The sequence below is a fragment of the Lepidochelys kempii genome, chromosome 2, assembly GCF_965140285.1.
Source record: "Lepidochelys kempii isolate rLepKem1 chromosome 2, rLepKem1.hap1, whole genome shotgun sequence".
NCBI lineage: Eukaryota > Metazoa > Chordata > Testudines > Cheloniidae > Lepidochelys > Lepidochelys kempii.
Genome location: NC_136381.1, coordinates 182,334,648 through 182,359,348, shown reverse-complemented (window position 1 = coordinate 182,359,348; position 24,701 = coordinate 182,334,648). Strand labels below are relative to the sequence as shown.

Sequence of the window (24,701 nt, the reverse complement as noted above, 5' to 3'; positions counted from 1 at the left end):
CTACATCTCCTCCCTTATATTGCCCTACTCCTTGACTCATGACCTATGCTGTGCTAACTCTCCTAGCTTTCATATTCATTTTGTCTCTTTCTCCCAGTCATATCGTGTGTGTGTGTGTTTGTTTGTTTCTTAGTTAGTTTGATCCTCTGTGTCTGGAACAGTGTCCTTCTTTCAGTGTGCAACACATCTTTACTCTCAGTCTTCCAATCCAGGGTGGCCAACTTTCTAATTTGTGAAAACCGGACACTGAGAGCCAGAACCTTCCCCGTCCCCTGCTCCACCTCTTTCCCCCTAAGGCCCCACCACCCACTCATCTTCTCCCGCCCCCCGTCACTTGCTGCTCTCTCCACTTCCCGCCTGCCACCAGCTGAGCAGGGCTCTAGAGGTGGAGGGGTGATGTGGGCAGGAGGTTCGAGGGCGAGCCACACTCCAGAGGGGAGGGGTGACTGGGGCAGAACAGGGCAGGGAGAACCGCGCTCCAGGGGTGGGGGTACTGGGGTAGAATGGGAAGGGAGAGCCATGCTCTGGAGGTGGAGGGGTGACCAGGGCAGGATGTGAGGGCAGAACTCCGGAACAGGGCACAAAAGAGGCTGAGAAGGGGACTCAGGTCATGAGTCTGGCCACTGGCCCCACTCCTCAAATGCCACAGGTTTCAGGATCCCTCCTCCTGGATGTTGGCTGCCGATACTTCTGTCCGCCAGAGCCACGCAGGTCCTGAGTGCTCCTCCAGCTCCAGCAGCAGCTGCTTGTCCTGCCTTCCCTATGGCAGAATGGAAGCCGACTGCAGATGGTTACTCAGGTAACTGGACTTTTGGTGTCCAGTCAGTAGTGCTGACCAGACACTGTTGGGTCCCCCTTTTTGACCAGACTTTCTGGTATAAAACCGGACACTTGGCAATCCTATTCAAATCTCTCCCTAAAAACCACCTGTTCTAGCTAGCATTCCAAAGCTGAATCCCATGCTAGTGCTATGCATTTCTCTCTCCTTATACCTTATTTTTAAATTTTAAACTGTCTTCATGCACATTTTACAATATTCCTTTTCTTTATTTGTTGTTACCCACAGTTCCTTGTCCATTCCCTCACTCTCCCGATCTGAGGTTGTCATTTCTTATGTTCTTCTATTTTAGACTTTTTTTTAGAAGAAGATACCACAGTGTTTTGCTCCTGTAATTGGCCAAGCAGATTGATTGTGCTGTTAATTAATATTGGAGTTGGAAATGTGTTTTGTTATAGTGAAAAATGTTGATGAAAATGAAAAAAGGTTTGGTTTTTGCTGAAGTTTTTCTTGAAATGTTTTTGGATTTTTGTTGAAAAACTGAAAACCCCACAATTTCTGTTTTTTGTTTTTGTTTTTGACAAAATAATGTACAATTAGAACTGGCTGGAAAATGCTGAATATGTCAAAATTTGGGTGAAAGATCGAAGAATTTTCTGTGGAATTTTGTGACAATTTTCCTCTCTGTTTAAACCAGAAAAATCTTGAAATTTATAAATTTCAGTAAAAAGTGAGGGAAAAAGTAGGAACCTTTTTGCAATTCCCTCCCCTTTGCTCCTCCCTATCTTTCAGCCAGTTCCAACAGTAATAAAACTAGAGATGGGGTCAGCTGTGTAATGTTCAAGTTTAGTTTAGAGTTTGGGTTCAAGGGTGAATCAATTTAATGACGTCAAATTCTCATAACCTGTTCTCATGAGTTTTCAGCCCGAAATGTGGGGAAATCAGACTCCACACATATTCATTTTTATTATGACAGCTGAGAATTTACAGAAGCTCTATAACTGTCTTGGGTTCCAGTGTTGCAAATATTTATTCAAATGAATAACTTTACTCATATGAGCAGTACCATTGACATAAACATTATCAGCATCAGGACCTTCCCTTTATCATTATTCACATACATCCTTACTATTAAGATAAATAATATAATCTGGAAAATTTAGACTATCAAAACGAGTCCTCTATAATTTTGTCAGTCTCAGCCATGAACTATTTTCAAATAATCTGTAGAGCAAGCATTACTCACTGAAGAAATTCACAAATAATTCTGAATAGGGAGTACATTTCAGAAAATTGCAATCTGCTCACAGACAATTCACAAACAGAAAAAAAAGAAGATGATATTTGCATTATTATTTGCACACTTTATTTTTAAATTATCCACTTCCATCCCAGAGAGGTAGTGGTCAAAAACAACAGAAACACCACTCTTTTAAGACCCTCTACACTGGAATATGTACAATTTAAATTCTTTAATGATGATACCTGGTAAGGTATCTAGGTACTCAGGTCCCAATCCTGCAAAGACTTAAAGCACATGCTTAGCTTTATGTACGGTGACTATTGTTTAAAGTGAAGCACATGACTAAAACTTTATAGGATCAGGATCTTAATAATGAAATGTGGGAGTGGTGGCCTGATAATTTGGATTTCTGACAATCCATAGGCTAAAACTTCTGGTTTTATTTGATCATACTCACTATCATAATCCTTAAATTTAATGGGAAATGGATAGGGCCCAAAGGCTGCAAACACTGTGCCTGATTATGCTGTTCTTCTGCTTGTTTGTATATTTGTTTATTTATTTATGTGAGAGGAGAGGGTCTAGTAGTGACTGGAGAGCTACAAAACAAGGAGTTAAAGATCTTGATTGTCTTGATCTTGTGCTTTGTTTCTTTAGTCTGACTGAGTCATGGCTAGTGATTATGTATAATTGAGGAGGGGTGGAGAAGAAGACGAATTAATTGATAAACAATTGCTTGAAGGCTGGGTAATGATGGTGTTTTCATGATACCAGTTAGTGAAGCACCTGCAGGCTGTACCTTTTGGAATTCACTGCTACAGGAGGGTATCATCATGTCAAATGTTGTGGCTGGAATGGATTTTAAAAAGGACCATTAACATAACATGTAGCTGTGCAAGCTAAGACATTGACAAGGGTAATCAAATCACATAATTCAGAGTATTATTTAATGGCCTCTGGGGAAAGAAAATGTTTTTTCCTTTATAAGGCACAACTAATTTTCTTGTTTATCACTTTTTTTTAACATCTGATGTTGGCTACTGCTGAAGTCAGTCTAAAAGAATTGGTGGATCAGTGATCTGAACTGGTAAATGCTTTCATGCTAAAAAAATTCATTCTGGGCTGCAAATGTAGCTTGCAATAGTTTAGCCTGGAAACGAGGATTTTTTTAAAGTAAATTTTTGAAAGAATGTTGGAAAATTTTAAAATTTTACTTTAAAATAATGAAAGAGTAACAGGTACGATTTTTTTTTTTTTTGGGTAAGACTTTTGCTCTAGTCTCATTAGGCATCTATGGGGAAAGGGAAAACGTTATGATGCTGAGATTTAACAAGTAGCTAGTGTACACATGCAAAAGTATGGTTTGTTTAACTTTAACATTAGGAGTTTTAGGACACAGTGCTAATACACCATCTATACAGTTGCTGGTACATAATTTGATGGAAGTGTGGTAAGGTCTCTAATCCCCAAACAAAGAGCTCTGTTACTCCGATGCTAGCTGTGGCAGCAGCATTAAGAATTTCCAAAATTCTACCTTCTCTTCATTACACAGGGTGATATGTTCAATAGCCAGAGCTATGTTCAATATCTTATTGTTTATAAAAGTAGGGGTCTCTTTGCCACCCTCAAATCTCTTGGTGTGTTAAACCAACCCACATGCTGAAATGTACAAATGTCAGAGTCAAAAAAGGGAACCCTATAATAAAGGGAAGCTCACTGGAAATCAGCCATTTTTGAGGGATGAAGATGTGTCCCATTGGCTCCTGTCTGATCACTGCTATCTGTTTTGTCCAGGCAGCATTGGAAGCTTTTTAGAGATTGGCATAGTTTCAGGCATACTGAGAAGAGCTAGATGGGACTTCGCTCCATGAAAGTTCTGTTTGACTCCAGAACCAGATGTTGAATAGCACTGTTTCTAAGGATTTTAAGCATCTTTTCAAGATTTTACACTAGTCTTGTGTGTTTGTGGGTGTGATTCTTATATGACTAGGGCCCTCATTTCTTTTGGCTGAATGTTAAAACGTCTAAGGGGTTCTCATTGTTACACACCCCATTTAACATACCATTTAATGTCATCTTAAAGTTACTAAGGTCTCTCGTGCACTATTATTGTGGAATCTCTGAATTTCAGACTGACTTTTCCTCCTCCCCTTCCTTCCTGCGTTTTCCTTTCTGCTTATCTAATAGTATTGCTGTGTGAATTCTGGCTCTTCAGACTAATCTGTGCCATTCCACACGGTGAAATCACTGGTGGCTGGGTTTCTAGCTCTGTGGATTTTTGGCCATGCATAATCCCCTTTCCCGGCATTTGAGGCTTATTATTTGGGCTAACAAGATGCTATCTGCAGTCAATACCTATGTAAATATAACCAGCTAGCAAAGATCTTATTCACACCTGATATATCATACAGCCTTTACAACCATCAAGAGACATAACTGCAGGAGCCAGTTCTAAAGCAGGTTGTGTTCTCAGTCTCACAGGGCCCCTTATAGGCTGTAAGAATTGCTGGTGGTCAAGGCCAACCATGCAGATGTCTTTAGAGGGTCCCACCGGTGACCAAAAGTCACTTTGTCAAGATGAGAAATGGGTTGTGCATAGCTCATTCATGCTGTTGCTTCAGTCTGATGTCAGCTCCATTTACTTGTCAAAAACAGGTATTTTTGTTACTTCCAGCAGTGCAAGTGGAGCCAGGGGTAGGGAGGAGGAAAAGGGAACACAGTCTATGAAAAATATATTTGTATTGCTTCTGCTCAATATATTATGATTATTGAGATTCATAAGCTTTAGACATTCTAGACTCTGTTTGTACATGTGTGAAAGAGAAGGGAATTTGCTTTCCAGAAGTGAGACTGGCCCTGCAGGGCTGTGATTTCAACCACTGAATTTTTCAGGCAGAACATGGTTGTGCAATATTAGTTCCTTCTTTTAGACACGGTAACTTTCTTTCCAGAGAAACATTTACAAATAAAAACGTAATTACCTGGGTCTGCTCAGCACCACAAGGCATTCTGAATATTTCTCTTTCAAAGAGCCAGGTTTGAGCCTCTTAACTCATACTGGTGGTTTCATTGATGGCAGTGAAAGTACTTGTAAGGTCTGCACAAACTAGCCCAAAAGTAGCAGTGGCCTAGCCACAAAATGTGGTCATGAAGCAGAGACACACAAGGAGAAGACATGTCAAATAAGGTGTCATTTTTACATAGTCACTTTTCTGACCATGACCTCATTTGGGCCCTGACTCTGATCTCATTATATCAATTGGATGAGGATCGGGCCCTTTGAAAAGCCAGCCACCGAGATAAGCTATCCATGCAGTGATTAGCGCAACTGCCTCAATGTGACACTAATAACTGCAGCTCAAAGCTCAGTCCTGTTTGACCTGAGGTTATGAAGTGCAGAGGAAGGAGGTACTGCACGGTGAAGGCCAGAGAGAAAAGACCCTGAAAATTCTCGCCTCCTTCAAAAAGTCCAGGTTGAAATGGCCATGTTCCTTGTACCTCCCTTTTAAACTGCTCCTCTATGGAAACTGGTACAACACTGCTACCCCTTTGTCTCAACAAGCCTCAGTGAATAATTATTTCTTTTTGTATCACAGGCAAGAAAACAAAAAGCAGGGTCAGCACTTAACAGACTTGAAGAGGGCTAAAACAGCAGTGTCTGGAGTCCATGTGCTTAGAAAACAAACTGTTGCTACTTTCTTTTGGACTACTATTTTTATTTGGTGGCTGTTCCTCAAGCACTTTCATCCTATTTGAAAACCTGCTTAAATGAAGAACTTCTTTGATGTTGTCCTGTTTTTTTTGTAATCTACCATTTTTGGGAAACTTTTAGGACTCTTCTTGATTTTTGAGGTGTAGGGTGAGGTATGTGTATTGTGGGACTCCCTGAACAAAATCCAAAACACCATACTTTTAAAAGTCTTTTTGAAATTTTTTTAAAGGATAAAAAGAACCCCTTATGTATCCCCTGTTACTGCTTTTGGCATACATCATATTTTAAAGGATACAGTACTATGACAACACTGTCAATTAGTGATGTATTGGGGTAATATATCATCAGAACATCTTTTCTTTAGAGAATACGGGCAGTAAAAGACCAGGCAGATCAGCAGGGAATCATCTTTTTTTCTTTCTTTTTCTTTAATCTAACTCTGTTTTTGGGTTGTACAGAAGTGAATTTCTTCATGGGATATGACTTGTTGCAAAATAAGCTAGGAGGCCCAGTGGGCTTTGTAAACCCTTTTAAAACTGCATGGCTTCAGGGGCTTCTTTGTTCAGAGTTTTTCATACAGGCTCTGGCCTTTAAGAAAGCCCCAAAAGGCCACTACCTAAATCTCCAGTGTAAAAGCTTAGCTAAGCAGACGTCAGATACAAGAAGCAATAAAGGTTGCTCTCAGACACAATGATGGGTATGTCATTGTTCAGACAATATATTTATACATTTATTTCATTAAAATAACTTAGTTAATGGAACTGTTTTAAATAAATGTTCAATAAAGTCACATTACAGCACTAAAAGAAAAATTGAGGACTATCCACTTGGTGTACATAGATCAAACAGAAACACAATGTCTGGCTTCATCAGAAAAGGGAAATCTTGAACTTGAGGACAGATGCTGATGTGTTTCTGAGCATTTTCTGTATTTTCATGGTGGTGTGTGTGCTTCACTTTACTGCAATAAAGCCAACCCTGGGAAATAAACAGAACATGGGTAATGGGGCCAAGATGGGAAGAAATAGAAGTGGAAGGGTTGCTCTGCTGAAGGGTCAGAGTTGACGGAAGGTTTGGAGATTGAACAGACCTTGAAACTTTGGCTTGGTCAACATTAGAAAACTTGCACCAGTTGGTTTTAAACCAATCTTATTAAACCCAAATCCCTAACATAGAAACACTTGGAACAGTTTAACCCTTGCTTAAATCAGTTGAGTGTAATTTGGAACTTAGCTATGTAAACTTCAAAGGTTATTCTAAGCAAAGGTTAAACTTGCTTAAGTTTATCTACATTAGGGGTTTGTATCAGTTTAGCTAGATCAGCACAGTTGTACAGTATACGAAAGAGACACACAGCTATAACTGTGGAAAATATAATTTGCTTTCTTAGTCACAGACTTAGAGTCAAACTGACACACGTCCTATCTGACCAAGGTTCTACTTGTCTTACTGACTGCTAATTTGCATAAGATTCAGCATCGACAAAGAGCTATTTAGTATTTACTATTACTCCTTTCATAATGCTAATACCTAGCACTTTTATATAGCCCTTTCCAGCAGTAGATCTCAAAGTGCTTAACAAAGGAGGTCAGATGTAGACTTTAATAGGAATATAAAACATATTTATATTTAATTTTAAAAAATACCCTAATGGAAGATTGTAGCTAAGAATTTTAAATGCACACAAATCAGAAAAGTCAAAGGTTTGGTTCCCACAGAACCATAACATCACCCCCCAACTTTTACCTGCCTTCCAGTTTATATATACTATTTTGTGTTACTGTATATGCTGCTAAGTTTGCACTGAAACCTGAGGTTCATGGCCCTATTGACAGAGAGTTTCATATTATATTCTATTGAATGGTGAGAAGCTTTGCTTTTGACTTCACTGGGACAAAGATTTGACCCTATCACACGTAAAAGGTTAAAGTGAGGAAAAACGTTTAAGTGGATAGGGCACTGACCTAGGAGACCTGGGCTCTATTCCTGGCTCTACCATTGACCTACTATGGGCAAATTACTTCACCCTTGTGTGCATTCGTTGTCTGTCTACCTTGTCTATTGTAATTATAACTCACCAGGATAGGAGCCATGTCCTAATATGTGTTTGCACACTGTCTAGCATAATAGGCTCGTGATCTCAGTTGTGCCTCTAGGTGTTACAGTAATACAAATAAATGATCATATTAAATGAAGCTCCTCCTACTCATGGTGCTGCAATAGCAGGCCACTGGGCTGTCCTGAGGGAAAATCAGGCTTGCAACTGACCACAGAGGTCAATTTCCCCAAGCTGGTGAACATTAGGTACATTGCAGAAGTGGTATGTTTGGTCTAAAGGGGGTTGTGAGTGGTGAGTACTGAACTACTTGTACATAGTACTGTGTTTTTTGGTTGTGGTGCGGAATACACATCTGCAGTGAAATTTTTGGGTCTTCTTTCAGCAAGCCAGGGCTTTGTTTTTAATTGCGCTTCCTGGGGGAGAACTGAAATTCTGAAGAGAGTAGTTGATATTGGCAGAGCTCCACTGCGGAGAGATCTGTAGCACTATCCCTGCACAATGTCAACAGTGGCCTGCTGCTTTGGGCATTGGGGACATAGGAGCCTAAGAGATTATGAAAATGTGGAAACAAGCAAGAAACTACTGTGTGCTGTATTTGGAAAAAAAGGTGGTTTTGTGTTCACAAGAGGAAAAATTTTGTTTTTGCAAGGACTGAGTTGACATATTTGATTCATGATGAAATATCATTTGTATCAATATAACACAACTTTATGCTGAAAACCTGGTAACATTTTTACTATGAGCAAGCCCCCAGTCTGCAACATTTAAGCATACGCTTAGTTTTACTCATGTATGTACTCCTATTACAGTTAATGGAACTAGTCACTTGCATGAAGGTAAGCATATGCCTCAATGTTTGCAGGGTATAGATTTGAATTTGTAAATCAAGACAATGTTATTGTTTTTTGCAGAAAATTGTCTGTTTCACAGACAAATATTTTTTCCATTTTGCACCATAACCGTTTTTTAGTATCCTTTTATTTTTGTTTTAGTGTCTTTTACCTGCAAAAACTTTCATTTGTTTAATTGAAACTAGATACAAATTTGAGGGGAAACAATGAAAACGAGAAATTTTTCTTACCCCACTTGTCAGTGGTGAGACATTTTCTTACAGTTCACTGCTTTGTGAGTGCTTTCACCTCCCTTTTCTCACTCAGGGCCTAATTTTTCAATTCTTACTCATGCAGAGCAGGGTTTACTGAAGAGAGTAATCCCAGTGAGCTCAAGAGGGAGTACTTGATTGTGTAAGTGGTACTCGTGAGAGAAGGTTGTAGAACTGGAATCTGAATCATAAGCTAAGCAACAGTACCAAATGATCAAGGGTAGGATTTTCAAAGGCACCTGACTTTGGAGCAGTTGTCCCATTGATTTTATATGGGAAGTGTGCTCCTAAGGCTGTGTCTATATTAGGGAACTTTCAGCGATGCAGCTGTACTGATGCTGTAAGGTCTCTCATGTAGTCACTCTACGCCAATGGGAGAGAGCTCTCCTGTCAAGATAATTTAATCCACTCCCAGTGAGCTGCTGAACCTATATCGGTGGGAGAAGCTCTCCTGCAAACATAGTGCTGTGCATAGTGCTTATGCCAGTGGAATTTATGTCACTCAGGGGGGTGGATTATTCACACCCCTGAGAGGTGTACATTTGGCTGACATAAGTGGCAGTGTAGACATAGTCGAATTTATAGGTGCTTTTGAAAAGTTCACCCCAAATTCTTGAAGGACAATTTTTATCCTTGTTTGAAGGCTTTCAGCGTGACTTACATTATTGTTTCAGACGACAAATGCATACACTTAATCTCCTATTCTTCAAAAATTTAAAAGCATGTCCTTAATTTTATGTTGTGTGGGTTATCCCACTGAAATCCAGGCATAAAGTTAAGACTAGACTATCTGAAGAGTGCATTAGTGTGACCAGCATAACGTAAATAGTGGTTGGAAGTAACTGCAGGATTGGGCCTTAATGTCAGATCAGATTTCTATCCCATGGTATCAACCTTCTCAGTCAGTCTTCCTTGTTCTCCCTTTCTACACAGATCTTTTTGTTTTTGTTTAAATGAATGTTTAGGTAATATTTTTCCTGTTCAACAAAGAGGCACAGATTAGATATTTAAAATCTACATGATTCAATATAAGCCTCAAAAACAAACAAACAAACCAGAATGTCACAGTGGAAATTTACCCTTTGACAATCAGCATCAGTGATAACTTTACAGTCAATTCTACCCCTATATTGGCCAGTAAAACAATGGACTCAGAACATAGTCAACTGGATCACTCTGCAGAAAGAACAGGAGTACTTGTGGCACCTTAGAGACTAACAAATTTATTTGAGCATAAGCTTTCGTGGGCTACAGCCCACTTCATTGGATGCATAGAATGGAACATATAGTAAGCAGATATATAGATATAGATACACACATACAGAGAATATGAAAAGGTAGAAGTAGCCACGCTGGTGCATCCACCAAGAAACAAGGACTCCTGATCTTTTTCTCTTCCAAATTTTCTCAAGCCAAATGCAGGCTACAGAAAGTAGTCCTCCTAGTGGTTGTTCTGTGAAACAGCAGAGACCCAATAGGGAATCCAGTAGGAATTTGGCTGCTGCTTCAAGCTGTGGTTTGGCACAAGTCCTGTGCAAGGTCTCTGCCAAACATTCAGTTGTTTTTTACTCTTTCTTTTCATGTTGACATTTTATTTTACTGTACCACATGAGCTTATGACTGTTAGTCTTGATATACTTTGTTGTTAGAATGGGGTACTATGCACAGAGTTCTTTGATGGAAGGTAAAAATATGAGCTATAAGTTGCAGATGAACAAATTATGGTGAGAGGAAGCTTCAGAAAAGGCAACATGAAGTTCTAGCCTAAAATAGCCTCTGCCTAACTTATCTTTTAGGTAAATGAATTTTCATCTCCTTTGCACTTACTTTGAAGAAGAGAATTTCAGTGGCAAGTTTTGGGAGATGTGAAAAAAAAAAAAGTGGGTTCCAAACAAAATATTCTAAACTTCTCTTGAACATGTTAGAAATATAATTCTCCAGGTGCTGTACTCAATTAATACAGGAAAGAAGATTCAGTCAGACTCTGCAGCCCTTCATGAGGTCCTTTATTCCATGTGAGCCTGAGATTCCGAGCATGAACCCTACATGTTTTTGCTGTGTAGTCACAAGGGACTTACATCAGATGTGGCGGTATTGTTATGAATCAGCTTGACCTCTTTTAAAATATTACTTTTTCCCCAAACCTAATAAAACAAACCTAGATGCAGTCTAGTTATGTTCTCTCCCTTTCTCTCTGAGTGTATATGAACATTAAATTAAAAAAAAAATCCCAGATGTGAATCCATAAACCATCTGTTTAAAATAACTATTGTGTAGGACTATAATTACAAGTTATTTATTATGAATCTTGGGATCCTATTATGGATTTTGACTGACTCCCAGGTTTCTGATTTAGCAAATGGCTTATATATATATATGAGCTATGTGTCTCTGCTGCACTTTTCAGTGCCCAAGTGCATGTCCTTTTAATGAAACAAACAAACAAAAAAACCCACTCTTATAAAAGATGGCTTCTGCATGTTGCAGTCCGATATTGCTGTTCTTAAGAGAAAACCTCTGAAAGTATCTGAGAGCTTTCAACAGCTTCAGAAACAATGTTGACAACACAGATGCAGATTTGGTAGTATAGCTCTCCTTCATGCTGCTAGTTAACAATTCCTTAAATGTATGGCTTGGACAAGTAATGAAATGTTATGATTACTAGAGGGTGGAACTTATTTGGAAGGAAAGGGCTTGCTGTTAAAATCCATTTGGCTCAATTGCTGGCTCACCCTGCTGCACCCTTGCAAAACTAATGGGGAGGAGAAAGAGAAATTTAAATAAGCAGACTGGTGGTACATGTTACAAGCAATATTTTGGAAGGGTGGGTGAAACCCCTCACCCTCTCAAGAATTCCTCCTTGTTTCGTAATGTTTTATCTTCTTACTCTTGCACACCATGGACCTAGAAGATCTGCATTGTATAACAGACTACAATAGACTAAACAATGATTTACCAGCCCTGCTTTATCTTCTGTCTTGTATGAATGATATGAATAGTGTTAGCCCTTTCCTCCACGTCAAGTCCCCCGGGTCTTGAGTTTTGCTAAGATGTGCTCTTATATGAAAAACTAAAGAACTATAACAGTATATTCAGCAATAGTTTAAGGGCTAAAATCAGTCATGGAAGAAACAGGTGCAACTCCATGAGCTTCAGGGGAATTATGCTTGTTTATGTTGAAAACAAGAGGGCTTTATGGTTAAGGCACTGGACTCAGGAGGTTGGTGCTTAATTCTTGGCTCAGCCACAGACTTCCTATCTGACCTTAGGCAAGTTGCTTAATCTGTCTGTCTGTGCCTCGATTTTTTCCATCAGTAAAATGAATATAATAAATAGTCCTTCCCTTTTTCCTCCCTTTGTCAGTCTTGACTATTTAGACTGTACGCTCTGTTTTATCTCTTAGTGTGTGTTTGTACACACAGTGTGGCCTGGATCTTTCTTGAGGTCTCCTAAGTCTAGATGCTACTGTAATACAAATAATAATAATAATGTCATAGCTGAATTTGACATAAGATGTTTGTCCTTTAGAATTTTGATGTTAGTGGTGCTTCCCCCCTTTCTATGTGCATGGAGAAATCTGACACACAGGGAGGCTTTCAATAGTATATGTTATATTATTACTTTGAAATTCAGAAAAAATTCTATAAAATTCTATGTTGGGACTATCTTTTTCTTCTCGATTATTTCCCTAATTTGCTAATATGCTTTTTCTAACTCTCAGATCTAAGAAGTGATCTTGGAATGTGAAGATCATGATAGGTTCTTATCTGCCTCTTCCATCATCATCATCAGTGATAAAGATTCTACAATCATGATGTAGCTGAAAATGTTGATGATGCATGAAGCAGAATAGGATGCAACTTGTCCTGCCATTGTTTTATTAGTTCTATGGTGCCAATGATAATAAAAACTTGTCTTTGGCAGTGAAGTAAACAGATTTAAATCAGATTTGTGGGGCCAAATATGAAGTCTTTAATCAGGACACAATTGTACCACCTTTAAATGCAAGCAGAAGGCTCATCCTTACACCCATCTCCAGTCCTAGGCATGGAATGGCTGGGCAGCCACCTCCAAACTCAGAGGAAGGTCAGGATTATGTGAGAGGAGAGGGAATTAGTATGCTCAGGGGAGGAGTGGGTGGGCAGGATGGTGGAGGAGATGCAGTATTCCCCTGGCAATCAGGGAACAAAGGTAATCCAAATTGGGGTGTAATCCTTTTTGGTAACCCTCCCTGCCATCTGCAATAGTGATTCCCCCTTTAAATTGGGGTCCCATGTGTAGTTGCCACCTGGTGATGCTTTGGCAGCATGGCTCCAATGGAGCTATATTGCCACAGAGCAGAGGAGGCCCGTGGATACACAGGGTCTTCCTGGATTGCCCTTTTCTCCTGCAGATACCCTGAGATTCATGAAGTCTATAAATCAGTTTATATGACCTGTATTATATTTGGGCAAATCCTTTCTTACTCCCATTGCCCCCAATGAAACAATTCAGCAGGAAAATTTCTAGAGGTCTAGTGTAGAGATTTTCTTCCCTTCAACTCCTTCAGTGGATATTTTTTCACAGGAGGGGGTGATGAAGCCCTCAGTTTTAACTCAGCCTTTTCTGAGGCAAACTTCCATTAAACTAAATGAGGATTTGCCTGCATTGTTTTGAATATGGATCTGAGGATTTGGTTCACAGGTAGCAGATACTGTAGGTTTGATTCTGTTCCCACTTACACTGATTTCACCCTGGATGAAATCAGTTTAAGTCAAGGGTGTTACATTGGTGTAAGTAAAAGTAGGATTTGGCATACTGCATTGAATAAAGAAAAGGAGTACTTGAGCTTATGCTCAAATAAATTTGTTAGTCTCTAAGGTGCCACAAGTACTCCTTTTCTTTTTGCGGATACAGGCTAACATGGCTGCTACTCTGAAACCTGCATTGAATAAGAAGTTGTCGAGCCAATTTCACTAATGTGCTCTGATTGCTTTGTGTCAATCCAGCATTGCAAAACTGGCTGATTAAATCCAGGTTTATAGTTGCTTTGCAACACTGGAGAGGTGCAAAACTGGAGTAGTGTGTCAGTGAATCTATCACACTAGTTACAATCTGTTACAATAGTCATATTTCTGACTACAACTGCATGTTAGTTAACAACTTTAGGGCCTGATTCTCATTTATGCTGATTTCACATTGATTTAACTAGTTATTCTTGGTTTATGCTGGTGTAAGAATCAAGCCCTTTCTACTCCCCGCCAGATTAGACAGTGACTGTGAGAAGAATAAAGCTGTGATTTTAAGTCCCAGAGGCTTGTAATAAAAGCTTTATATCTTCCTTCACAAGCACCTTGAGCAAGGCCACAGGAAGCAAAAGGAGGCAAAGGGGTGATGTGTGCAGAGCCTCTTGTGCTTCAGTTTTCTGATTGACATTTTTCTCTTTGATTTTTTTCAGTCTCTAATTAAGCCATAAAATCCATTGAGAGAGACACTAGCATCTGGTAAATGGCTACCTGTGTCATTTAATGAACTAGTAATTATAGGTGGAGTTCACTTCAGAGGGTTAAATTTAAGACAGGAATTTCAAGTAGCAAAATTTTACTTTAAAAGATAAATGTGTTTGTTTTCTACCCTTGTTCAGTTCTAGGGTTGTTCAGTGTGGTTGACAATCATAGGGAAAAGCCGAAGGTTGAGGAGCTACTATTAACTAGGCAATGGAAAAGCCCCTTCGTTTGCAGTTTAAAACAATTTTTACTGAAAAATTCCTGGGTTTTACAAAAAGTGTTCTTCATTTTTTTCTGATTTTTCAACCTACTTTTGTATCATTCAAACATGTAAAAATAACTTGTTTTATTAGGAAAATACAATACAGTGCATGAGATATATGTATTACGATAATAAATTAGTCTGTGTGTATATGCAAAGCTGCCTGTTGAAATAAGACTATGTATTTGTCTAGAAGATGCACACAATAAACAAACAAGCACGCATGCAAGCTCTGAAGTGCGTGCTCATCTGAATGTACTGATGAATCTCACACCCACCATGTATATATTTCAAGCTGTTGGCAGATAACAGTTTAAAGATTTGACACTCTAAAGTGGGAAGAAAATGAAAATCTATATCAGAATACGTTTCAGAACACAAGGAAGTATTCAAAAGTTTAAAAAAAAACAGGAGAAAAAGGATGAAGCTGAGTGTACATGCTGCAAATGGTGTGGCCCAATTATTAAATGTAAATATTTATAGACCAATAGTTCTAAGTCTACAACAGGAAACCGTTTATTCAAATGAAAAGTTTTATTTGGGGATTAGATACATTGTTTTCTTAAACTCAGAGGTGGCATTGTGTTTTGAGTTCTGTTTTAGTTCTGCAGCAAATGACATTGATGAACAGAGTTCAAAGCATTAATCCACTGAATATTTCCCCCCGTCTTTCCATCCACCAAAATAAACCCCAATATTTACCCAGAAAAATTATTAATAGTTTTTGACACTGATTGTCACCTGTTTTTGTTGTTGTGGCAATAAACACTGATAAATACCTGAGAAAAATTGAACAAAATAATAACTGAAAACGAAGGGCCCTACCAATGGATTACCTTGTGCTAAACATTCCTGTGTTAATTCTTCTTAGTATATTCAGTGGTATCCTCCAGCTTGGTCACTGACTTTTCTTTATAGGATGGTGGCAGTATAATATGCAGTTATTTTACCCTCTTGGATAATCTGATTTCTGAACAGTTTGAGGACAAGACATAAATCATAACAACCACTTACTAAGAAAGGCTAGGATATTGCCAAGAATGTTTATCAACATTGGCACATGGCAAGAGGGTTGTGTGTTTTTCTTTGGGGTACAGACCTCTCCACCAGTATCTGCGCTTTTGTCATTTTAAAATAGGATCACTAAAACATGCAGTGTATGGGACTACGTCTTGAGGACCTCAGGAAATTGTAGAGAGTGCAGATTGTGGCTGCCCACTTAAGTGGGATTTCCCACATGGAACACATCAAATATGTGATCTGTGGTGGTTACCAGTTGTTATCTAAGTGGAGGTTAAGCTGTAAAGCCCTATGTAGTTTGGATCCTGAACTGTTTAGGAACCTGCATCTCTCATGATCCCAAGGCAGATGGGATAAACTGAGGGGTCAAGCAAACAGCTCCCTGATTTAAATGAGTTTGGGACTGCTGGCAGGTTGTTAAAGGAAGTTCTGCACCAGCTTGGCCCCTTGGAATGATAGATCCCAGATCTGATGGCCTTCAGGTCATGTTGCAAAGCTTATTTGTTTTCCTAGGATTTTCCTGAGGGGAATGGGAGTTGAGAAGGATTTCAAAATAGATAGTTTGGGGGAGGGGTAGGAAGGGAGAACTTTTAACTGCTTTTGTGCCAGCTCATATTTGAACAACAAAAAAGATAGAATAATTAATTATATATTTCTAAAGAATTGTTGTTCTTAATTATTTGACCATGCACGGAGAGATAATACATTAGAACATTTTGGGCCATTGGTTGCTCCATTGAAGTCACTGTCATCACACTAATTTATATCAGCTGAGTATTTGGCTGTGTGTGTGTATGCTATGCAGTGTATAAATTTATATATGTACTGTAAATGAAATGCAAAAATAACCCTTGGAGTGGTGTCTTCTGCGTTGCACTTTGTGTAGTAATTTACATCAGTGAAGTGTAGGTGAAAGGCAGTGGAGAATCAGAACTCCTATGTTAACACAATGTAGAAACTGATATATTTAAACACAAAAATGTTAGGGAATGCAAAAGTTATACTTGCAAAGTAATCTTATGGGCCCAATACTGGAAGGTATTAAGTTGCTCCTGAGAAGAACCAACCCCCTCAATTCTCATTGAAATCCAAGGAGTTTTAGTTTACTCAGCACAGTGCAATATTAGGCCCTAAGTGAAGAAAATGTTTACTGAATACAAATTATTCATTACATCATCTTTTAGTCTTTATTTGCAAATTATGGATTCAGTGACTGGATCTTAGAATCTCCCATGTATGACAACTAGTTAAACACTGATTAACCCTTTAGCACTGGACAAATGAATCACCAGTAAATGGATTTGTTGTTGTTGGTATCACTCTCCCAATTAAGCAGCATTAATGATCATTTACTCTCATGAGGCATGAAATCTGTTCCCTGGGAGATGTTCAAACAAAGCAGCAATCCCAAATAAATGTAGCTGTATTAAGACCTTCATTTAGCAGAGCACCTAAGCATGTGCTTAATCCCATACCTATTTAGCAAATAATTAAGTTAGTGCTTAACTTTAAGTATATGCTTAACTCTCATAGACTGCAGTGGGACATAAGCATATATTTAAAGTTAAGCCTGTGCTTAACTTTATTAGGCCCTACGTGCATTGTTATGTGTGTGCAGGGCTTAAATTCTCCCTGAATGTTTCCCAGAGCCCTGGGGCTCAGGGCTTCAGCCTGTGGGAGGCACCGGTGCTCCCATGGGTTTGAAAATATTTACCGGAGCTTCTCTCTGGATGGCTCCGGCTGAATTTAAGCCGTGTGTATATGTGTATACAGTAGAACCTCAAAGTTATAAACTAACCGGTCAACCACACACCTCATTTGGGACCAGAAGTACACAATCAGGCAGCAGCAGAGACCAAAAAATAAAAAGGGTGGGGTGGGGTGCAAATGCAATACAGTTAGGGTGACCAGATGTCCCGTTTGAAAAGGGACAATCTTGTTTTTTGGGACTTTTTCTTATATAGGTGCCTATTACCCCACACCCCCGTCCCATTTTTTCACAGTTGCTATCTGGTCACCCTAAGTATAGTACTGTGTTAAATGTAAACCACTAAAAAAATAAAGAGAAAGTTTAAAAACAAAGATTTGACAAGGTAAGGAAACTGTTTCTGTACTTGTTTAAATTAAGATGGTTAAAAGCAGCATTTTTCTTCTGCATAGTAAAGTTTCAAAGTCAATTATTAAGTCAATGTTCAGTTGTAAATATTTGAAAGAACCACCATAATGTTTTGTTCAGAGTTACGAAACTTCAGAGTTATGAACAAGCTCCATTACTGAAGTGTTCATAACTCTGAGGTTTTATTGTATTTAAAACTGCTGTCACTTTAGAAATAACAGCAAATGAAAATGCTTGAAACACTTTTGTTAATATAGCCCTATTATCAGAGAGCTGTCCCTGTGCTATGAACTTTTCATAAATATCTCCTCACTTGGCATTTATATTTCTTTTTTGTTTTTTAAACTGAATCCATTCAAACCCAGCTGAGTTATTATTTGGCTTGGAACTTTAGACGGTTGCACTTTAATTCACTGTACTACTCGGGACTGTTGGACAGTTGTGAGCAAATATTTTTGTTCACACAAGGAAGTCTTGGACCAGGTACTCTAATAGTTTGAAATATAATTTACAAAAATATTATCATTTCTACAGTATACCAAAAAGTAATATTAGAATGGGAAAAGGAATCACACGTTTCCTTTGGCATTACTTTATCTAGGTTAGATCTCCTTTTAATGTTGTGCTTTCCGCCCCCACTCGTCCTCTCTTCTCAGTATGTACTATGAGGGAAAAATACTGTCTGTTTCTATGAGGGAATTTTTGATTATTTTGAATCACAAAGGTCTCTTGTCAAGCAGGGAGTGACTTCCTAAACCCATATTTCAATTTTAGAGTGTCATGAAATGGAGAATAAATGTTTGATTTTTGCTTTCAACAACATTTGCCTTTTTTGTCTAGAATAAGGAAGTGACATGCAAACGAGAGAAGTGTCCGGTGCTTTCCAAGGAGTGTTCTCTGGTCATTAAGCAGAGAGGAGCCTGCTGTGAGCAATGCAAAGGTGCAGTTTCCTTCATATATTCTCTCTCTTTATTTATTTTTTTTAAGTTTCTCAGTTCTTGAATTTGTTTTGCCGGTTGTAAAGTGAAGACTAAAGCTTTCCATCTCTGGCTACTGGTGGTCCCAAAAATGGCAGTAATTTTAAGAAATCCCCAAGTTATGGGGAGATACATAGTTTTATAATATGAACATGTAAATTAGTTAGTTTCCAAGATATCATAATACCTTAAAACACATTTTTGTTTCTACTTCATTAGTAGTGCTTTATTAATCTTAATAGAGTTAGTGAAACAGACTCCAAACATTTGGCAGGACTGCCAAATTTCCCTCAGAAGATGAAGAGTCCTTGCTGCTGCTACTTTATTACCCATATTCACTACTTTTCTATCCTGTCTCCCAAATAATTCCCCATTTGATATGAAGGAATTCACCCTTCCCTTTCCAAAACTTGTTTTCTGCATGTTTTCATTGTTTGTTGTCACGATCAACCAATGTAAAGAGTTGGCCAGGATGCCCCCTACTCACCCCACCCAACCATCATTCCCACCACATCCATAAGAGATTGCTGTGGTCAGAAGTGAAGTGATAGCTGGTTTGAACATTCAAGCAGACCTCTAACCTTTCTTCCCTGTATTAGAGATTTCACACCTACAGGCTCATAGATTTCTGACTGGCTGGTATTCTTTGCTGTCTCCTACAAGTGAATAAATATGCAGATGCTTACTCCTTATGCTTCCAGAAGCACCCTTATCCCCTCTTTTTCAGTGAAGAAAAAGAGAAGTGCAGCTTAGAAAATAGCATGGCAGCTGCTGCTATTTCTGCATTTCTGTATAAAACAAACATCCCCTCAACAACACAGTGTATTTTATGTTATTGAATTCTATTAATATACATGATAGCAATGAGCCATAAATCTTGTAAAAAGTTTAGACTTTAGTAAAAACTACTTGCATCTGGTGATAATTTAAACTAAAATGTCCTAAAAAGGGAACTCAGCAACAATGCAAACAGTACATGCTTAGTTCTCAGCTATAATTTTTCTTCAAAGTGCTTTAGAAATTGAATTAGCTAATTATTAAATTCCCACTTCTTCTTCTTCTTCTTTTTTTTTTTTGGTCCTTTACTATACAATAAATGGATTGTGGTAATAAAGAAATATGTTTTTTACATAATTACCATACTGATACAAGTGATACATTTTGTAATTAAAATCAGTAGAAAGTGTCTTTTTTTTTTAATAGTGACACAGTGAGGTAATGTGCCATAAAACATGGTAAAACTGTTGAGAGACTGCTCAGTAGTACTCAGGTGATGAAGTAAAGAATTTCCGATTCAGCCAGCTTTTACTTTCTCTCTCTTTTTTTTTTTTAATTTATCTTTTTTATTCCCAAGGGGTGGTCGGGGTGACTTTGGGAGGGAAGTGAGGTAGAATAAATTGCTGGGGAATTCTAAATCCAAACCCCAATGCAAACATTCTACCACCCTGCCGGAAAAAATATAATGGCAGGAAAACAGACTACTCTATAATTCAGGCAGAAGAGACATGATGGATATGTATTTTTCCTGGATGACTAAAGACATATGATGGCTGATCTATTTATGCTTTGCTTCTGTGGTCCAGTTTAGATTTCTGAACATGCCTGGCAAACCCAAATTCATAGATTTGTCTAAAACTTTGACACTTTTTTTTAAGCCAAGGAAAGGGAGAGGCACACCTTAAAATGACACTGAAATTAAACTGTTTCCTAAAAACGTATGAATTTATAGTTACAAGTTTCATTGACATGAACTATAAATTATATTTTGCTTTAGCTTTGCAGCATAAAGTTCCTAAACTATGTTTTGAACTGATTGGAAATCCATTCCCCATGTTCATACCAGATGCATAGATGGTTGCTTTCTTGCATATGAAATTATGAAAACAAAATTAAGGTTATGAATTCAAGGACTCAAAAGTTAGGAAGTACAAAATGTAAGGTTGCCCATGGAACCTTGATTTTTCCCTCCTTGTGGGTCTTTTCTGTGTAATGAATAAGGCAGTGGTTCGGTGAAAAAAGTAGTATGTAATTTAAAACTTGATCATAATGCATATGCGCAAGGGGAAGAATTATGTTTGTAAGTGGGACCTTAAATTCTGGAATTTCCTATCTCTTGAGAGCTTGGCTTTGCCACTTAAATAACATAATATATTGTAATTTCTTAGTATTTTAAAAGTTTTTAAAAAAGGTAACCCCTACTGTGTAAAATTGGAGTGACCCCCCACAGCATACATCATCAACAAGGTTTGAATCCTGAACCTTCAGCACTGCTTGAGCTACAGAACTAACTGGATTAGCTGGAAGCAAATAAAGGCTCTTCTGCCTGTTTGGGGGATGGGGGGCGGGGGCAGGGGAGGAAATAAGCCTCTGGGACGTGTCTTTGTGGGGAGCCTGGTTTCTTGCTTTGTTTCTCTTGCCCTCTACCCAGGAAGCTGGGGGGAGCTCCTGTCCCATGTGGTGGCCCCCAAAGGGGTGTGTGATCTTTTGGGGCCATGTAGTGTGTCTGGGTGGAAGTTGGGGATCCCACTTCCCTCTCTCTTCCTCTACAGCTCCCAGGATGTACCCCTGCTTTGGGGGCAGCATGGGACATGACCTCAGAATATTTGTATTCAGATATTGTTTTGGTAGGCTGTTTAAGACCCCCCCCCAAAAAAAAGTTCCTGAGCAACTCAAGCAAGAGAAGTGAAATGATGATTTTTAACAGTTTATATCTCAGTTAAACCTGAACAACATTTCCTGGGACAAAGAAAAGGCACTTCTTGAGCCCAGTGGATTTCTCCATGCCTAATTTCAAAGGTCTGGTGCAAACAATAGTGGTGTTAAAGTTTCTCAAAAAGTCACCAGACTCTTTTATAATGAAAAGTGTTGGCCAACTGAAACATAGGGGTTGTTACTCATTTCCCTTGTAATATTCTTTGTTAATGCCAGTTTCCCAACCTTATGGAGAAATGGACGGTTGGCTATTGTCATTTAAAATATATAGGTGTCTATAATATCATGAACAAAAGGTAGGGAATACAATTTCAAAATTGGCTTTGTGTATGAAACAAGAAGCCAGCTTCAGACAATTTGTGATGACCATAAAAATAGGCAGGAAATCTGGATGTTTTGTTTTATTATGTGGGAGGCCACCTCGTGATTGGATTTGGGAGCTGTAATACTTCCAGTTGTGTAGTCCATGTCACCACAGCAGTTTAAAATGGGATTTTATGCATTTGATTGTGCATCAAGCTGAGCACTCTGCTGCATACCTATGCACACACAAATAATATGAATTCAAAACATTGAGGGAGAATTTTTCCTTCTTCTAGCTGCATACCGAGCAGTGATCCCTTGCTACTAATTGCACACTTTTGTGTGATATTTAAATGTCTTCTAGCAGTTCTTCTCTGCTTTCACTGAAACGTCAACAAAAACCTTACCTGCCTATGCAATGAGAAAGAAAATTAGTAGCAGGTGAAAGCTGCTGAGATAAAAACAATATATTACCCTAAAACCAGTGGTTTTCAGCCTCTGAACCCTGGTGGTAGTGGTGGTGGTGGGGGCGGTCCGCAGATTATGTGTAAGGGGTCTGCGAAAGGTTCTTGTTACCATAGAACAGTGGTTTTCAGCCTGAATCCCAGTCCAGTATGTCCTGTCACTGTAGCATTGGGGGTGGGGGGGAAGTGCCTTTTCTCTTCTCTCATTTTATTCAATACATTTAATGAAAACATATGAGGTCACTGAGGATTATAGAAATGGATTTGGCAGATTTTTCGTATTTACCTGGAAAGATGTCATTTTAATTTGGGGCTCTCTCCATTTCTAAAAATAAATTATTTGCTCTCTGAATAAGAGTTTGTTATTAGTGGATCAGAGATGGTTAAGATGGGGGTACTATAACTGTGAGCCATACTCTGCTTTTTGTTCCTGCTAATGTGCATCTCCCCTGGACGGCTATGAGAGTGCCATGCAAAGATGTAGTAGCTGGGAGGGTAAAGGGGGTTTGTTACTCTAATTATGTTTTAAGTTATTCTAGGCTGAGACTGGTGCTTTTACTTTTCTTTATATGCAATTTGTTCTGTCCTGCACTTGATCACTGTTGATGGTTAATTTTATAAATATTTGGTAATGATTTAAGTGTTTGTGACATATATGCTTCATTGATATTCATTAAGAATAATCCTATTTTGCCACAGAACTGGATTATAGCACAGACAATGACACTGCAAGCCTTCTCGAATATCAAAATATCTAGAGTTATAATTCACGAAAACAAAATTTTTGGAAGGAATATTAAATTCCACAATTAAGGGCTTAAGGTGGTCTGTAACTATTAAATATTAGAATGAGTCCTAACACTTGTGGGTAGGAGAGTGAAGGGAGTGGGCAGATTATCCTACATCTGCCTACTGTGGTGTTTTTACACCTTCTTCTGAAGCATCTGGTTCTGGCTGCTGTGGGTAGGTCTACACAGCAATTAAACACCCATGGCTGGCTCAGGTCAGCTGACTTGGATTCATGGGGCTTGGGCTGCAGGTCTGTCAAATTGCTTTGTAGATATTTGAGTTTGAGCTGGAGCCCGAGCTCTGGGACCTCGCGATACTTTTGTGGTAAGACTCTTACAATCTTTGCATGTGGATAGATCTCATTTTTTTGTGCTTCGCTATTGCAGCCCATACTGTATGAACTGTGAAATTCTCCATTGTTTAGAGACTGTACAAGTTCAGGAACTATTGGAGCTCTAATCACACATTTTGTTGTTTTACTGTGTTCATGTCAGATCATAAAAGAGTGGAATTCATTTGACCCCACATACAGGTGAAATACAGGGCATCTGTGAAAGTGAATTTCAGCTGCCGAGAGAATGGGGGCAGAGGGCAGACCTATATCTCTGTTATGTCCACTTTCACTATGGTAGCAGCTGTAAGATCACTGAGCTTCTTGGGCAATGTTGTGGGGCCATGTAACGCAGATCCCATGGTCTCTCTGCTGACCCACCCTCATCATTGCCATGCACGTTGTACTATGCAGGGCTAGTGCAGAGAACTACTCCTTGACACACAGGGCTGCAGAGGGCTCTTTATCAGTGGCCCTCATGCAGCCCCAATTCAAATTGAAATGTTGTGGTCCTCTGCACTAGGGGTAAATATGATCTCAGAGCATTCTTAAGCCAAATCCTCCGTTACCCCACACTGGTGGCTGGGTTCGGAGTTGGATATATGCATGGTGGGCTGAGGTAGCCTTCATAGATTACTACGGGGCGTAGTAATCTATGAGGAATAGGAGGAGGAGGAATAGTGAGGGATTTATGTAGATTAAATCCCTAACCCCATCCCACCCATGTGCTGGTGCCACACCCAGATGCTGTTATGCTATGCTATTTACCCCGTATGTGGCTCCTCCATGTCCACATTCTGCATGCAATGGAACTGCACTGTTTCAGCTGCAAAAAGGGACTCTGTGGCTATGCAGGAGGGAGCTGGATTTGTCTCTTTAATGTCGGGTGTAAATGGTGTGGAGGACATTGCACAGGCTCTCTGCTCTTCATGTAGATATCACACCAAGTGAGGTATAAGCAGCAGAAACAAATGAGCCTCTAAGAAACATGTTTTTTGCACATAAATAAAAAACAGAAGAGGAATACTAGCTACATTACTTATGCAGAATTTTCTCTACGTAGAATTTCAGCATTTGCCAGGAGGTGTCAGTGACTCTTTAACGTTATGAAATATGTGAAAATAGATTTAATAATATCCACATATGGGATTTGCAGTTCTCTTAACTTGGCCGACAGGTTTAATGTCAGTGACATACAGCTGAATTTGCAAGGGGTTTTTGGCTTGATCTGATATTTCTGTGCTAGTTTGTCTGGGCTTTTCCCTGAGGAATAATTTATCAAAAAAAATAAATAAAACCTGTCTTATGACTGTTTTCTTTATCCTGATGTTTATTTTTCATGCCAAT

The 24,701-nt window shown here is 38.9% G+C and overlaps 1 protein-coding gene across 3 annotated transcripts in view; it reads left to right on the top strand.

Annotated features, from left to right (window-relative positions):
• Positions 1–24,701, top strand: part of BMPER (BMP binding endothelial regulator) — a 263,953-nt gene that overhangs the window by 9,096 nt on the left and 230,156 nt on the right. For all 3 annotated transcript variants that reach the window (XR_012157448.2, XR_012157447.2, XM_073332935.2), the window contains exon 3: positions 18,619–18,718. Coding sequence is in view for 1 of the 3 variants with exons in the window: in XM_073332935.2 (XP_073189036.1) it covers positions 18,619–18,718 (100 nt within the window). In the remaining 2 variants the exon portion in view is untranslated. The remainder of the gene's footprint in view (positions 1–18,618; positions 18,719–24,701) is intronic.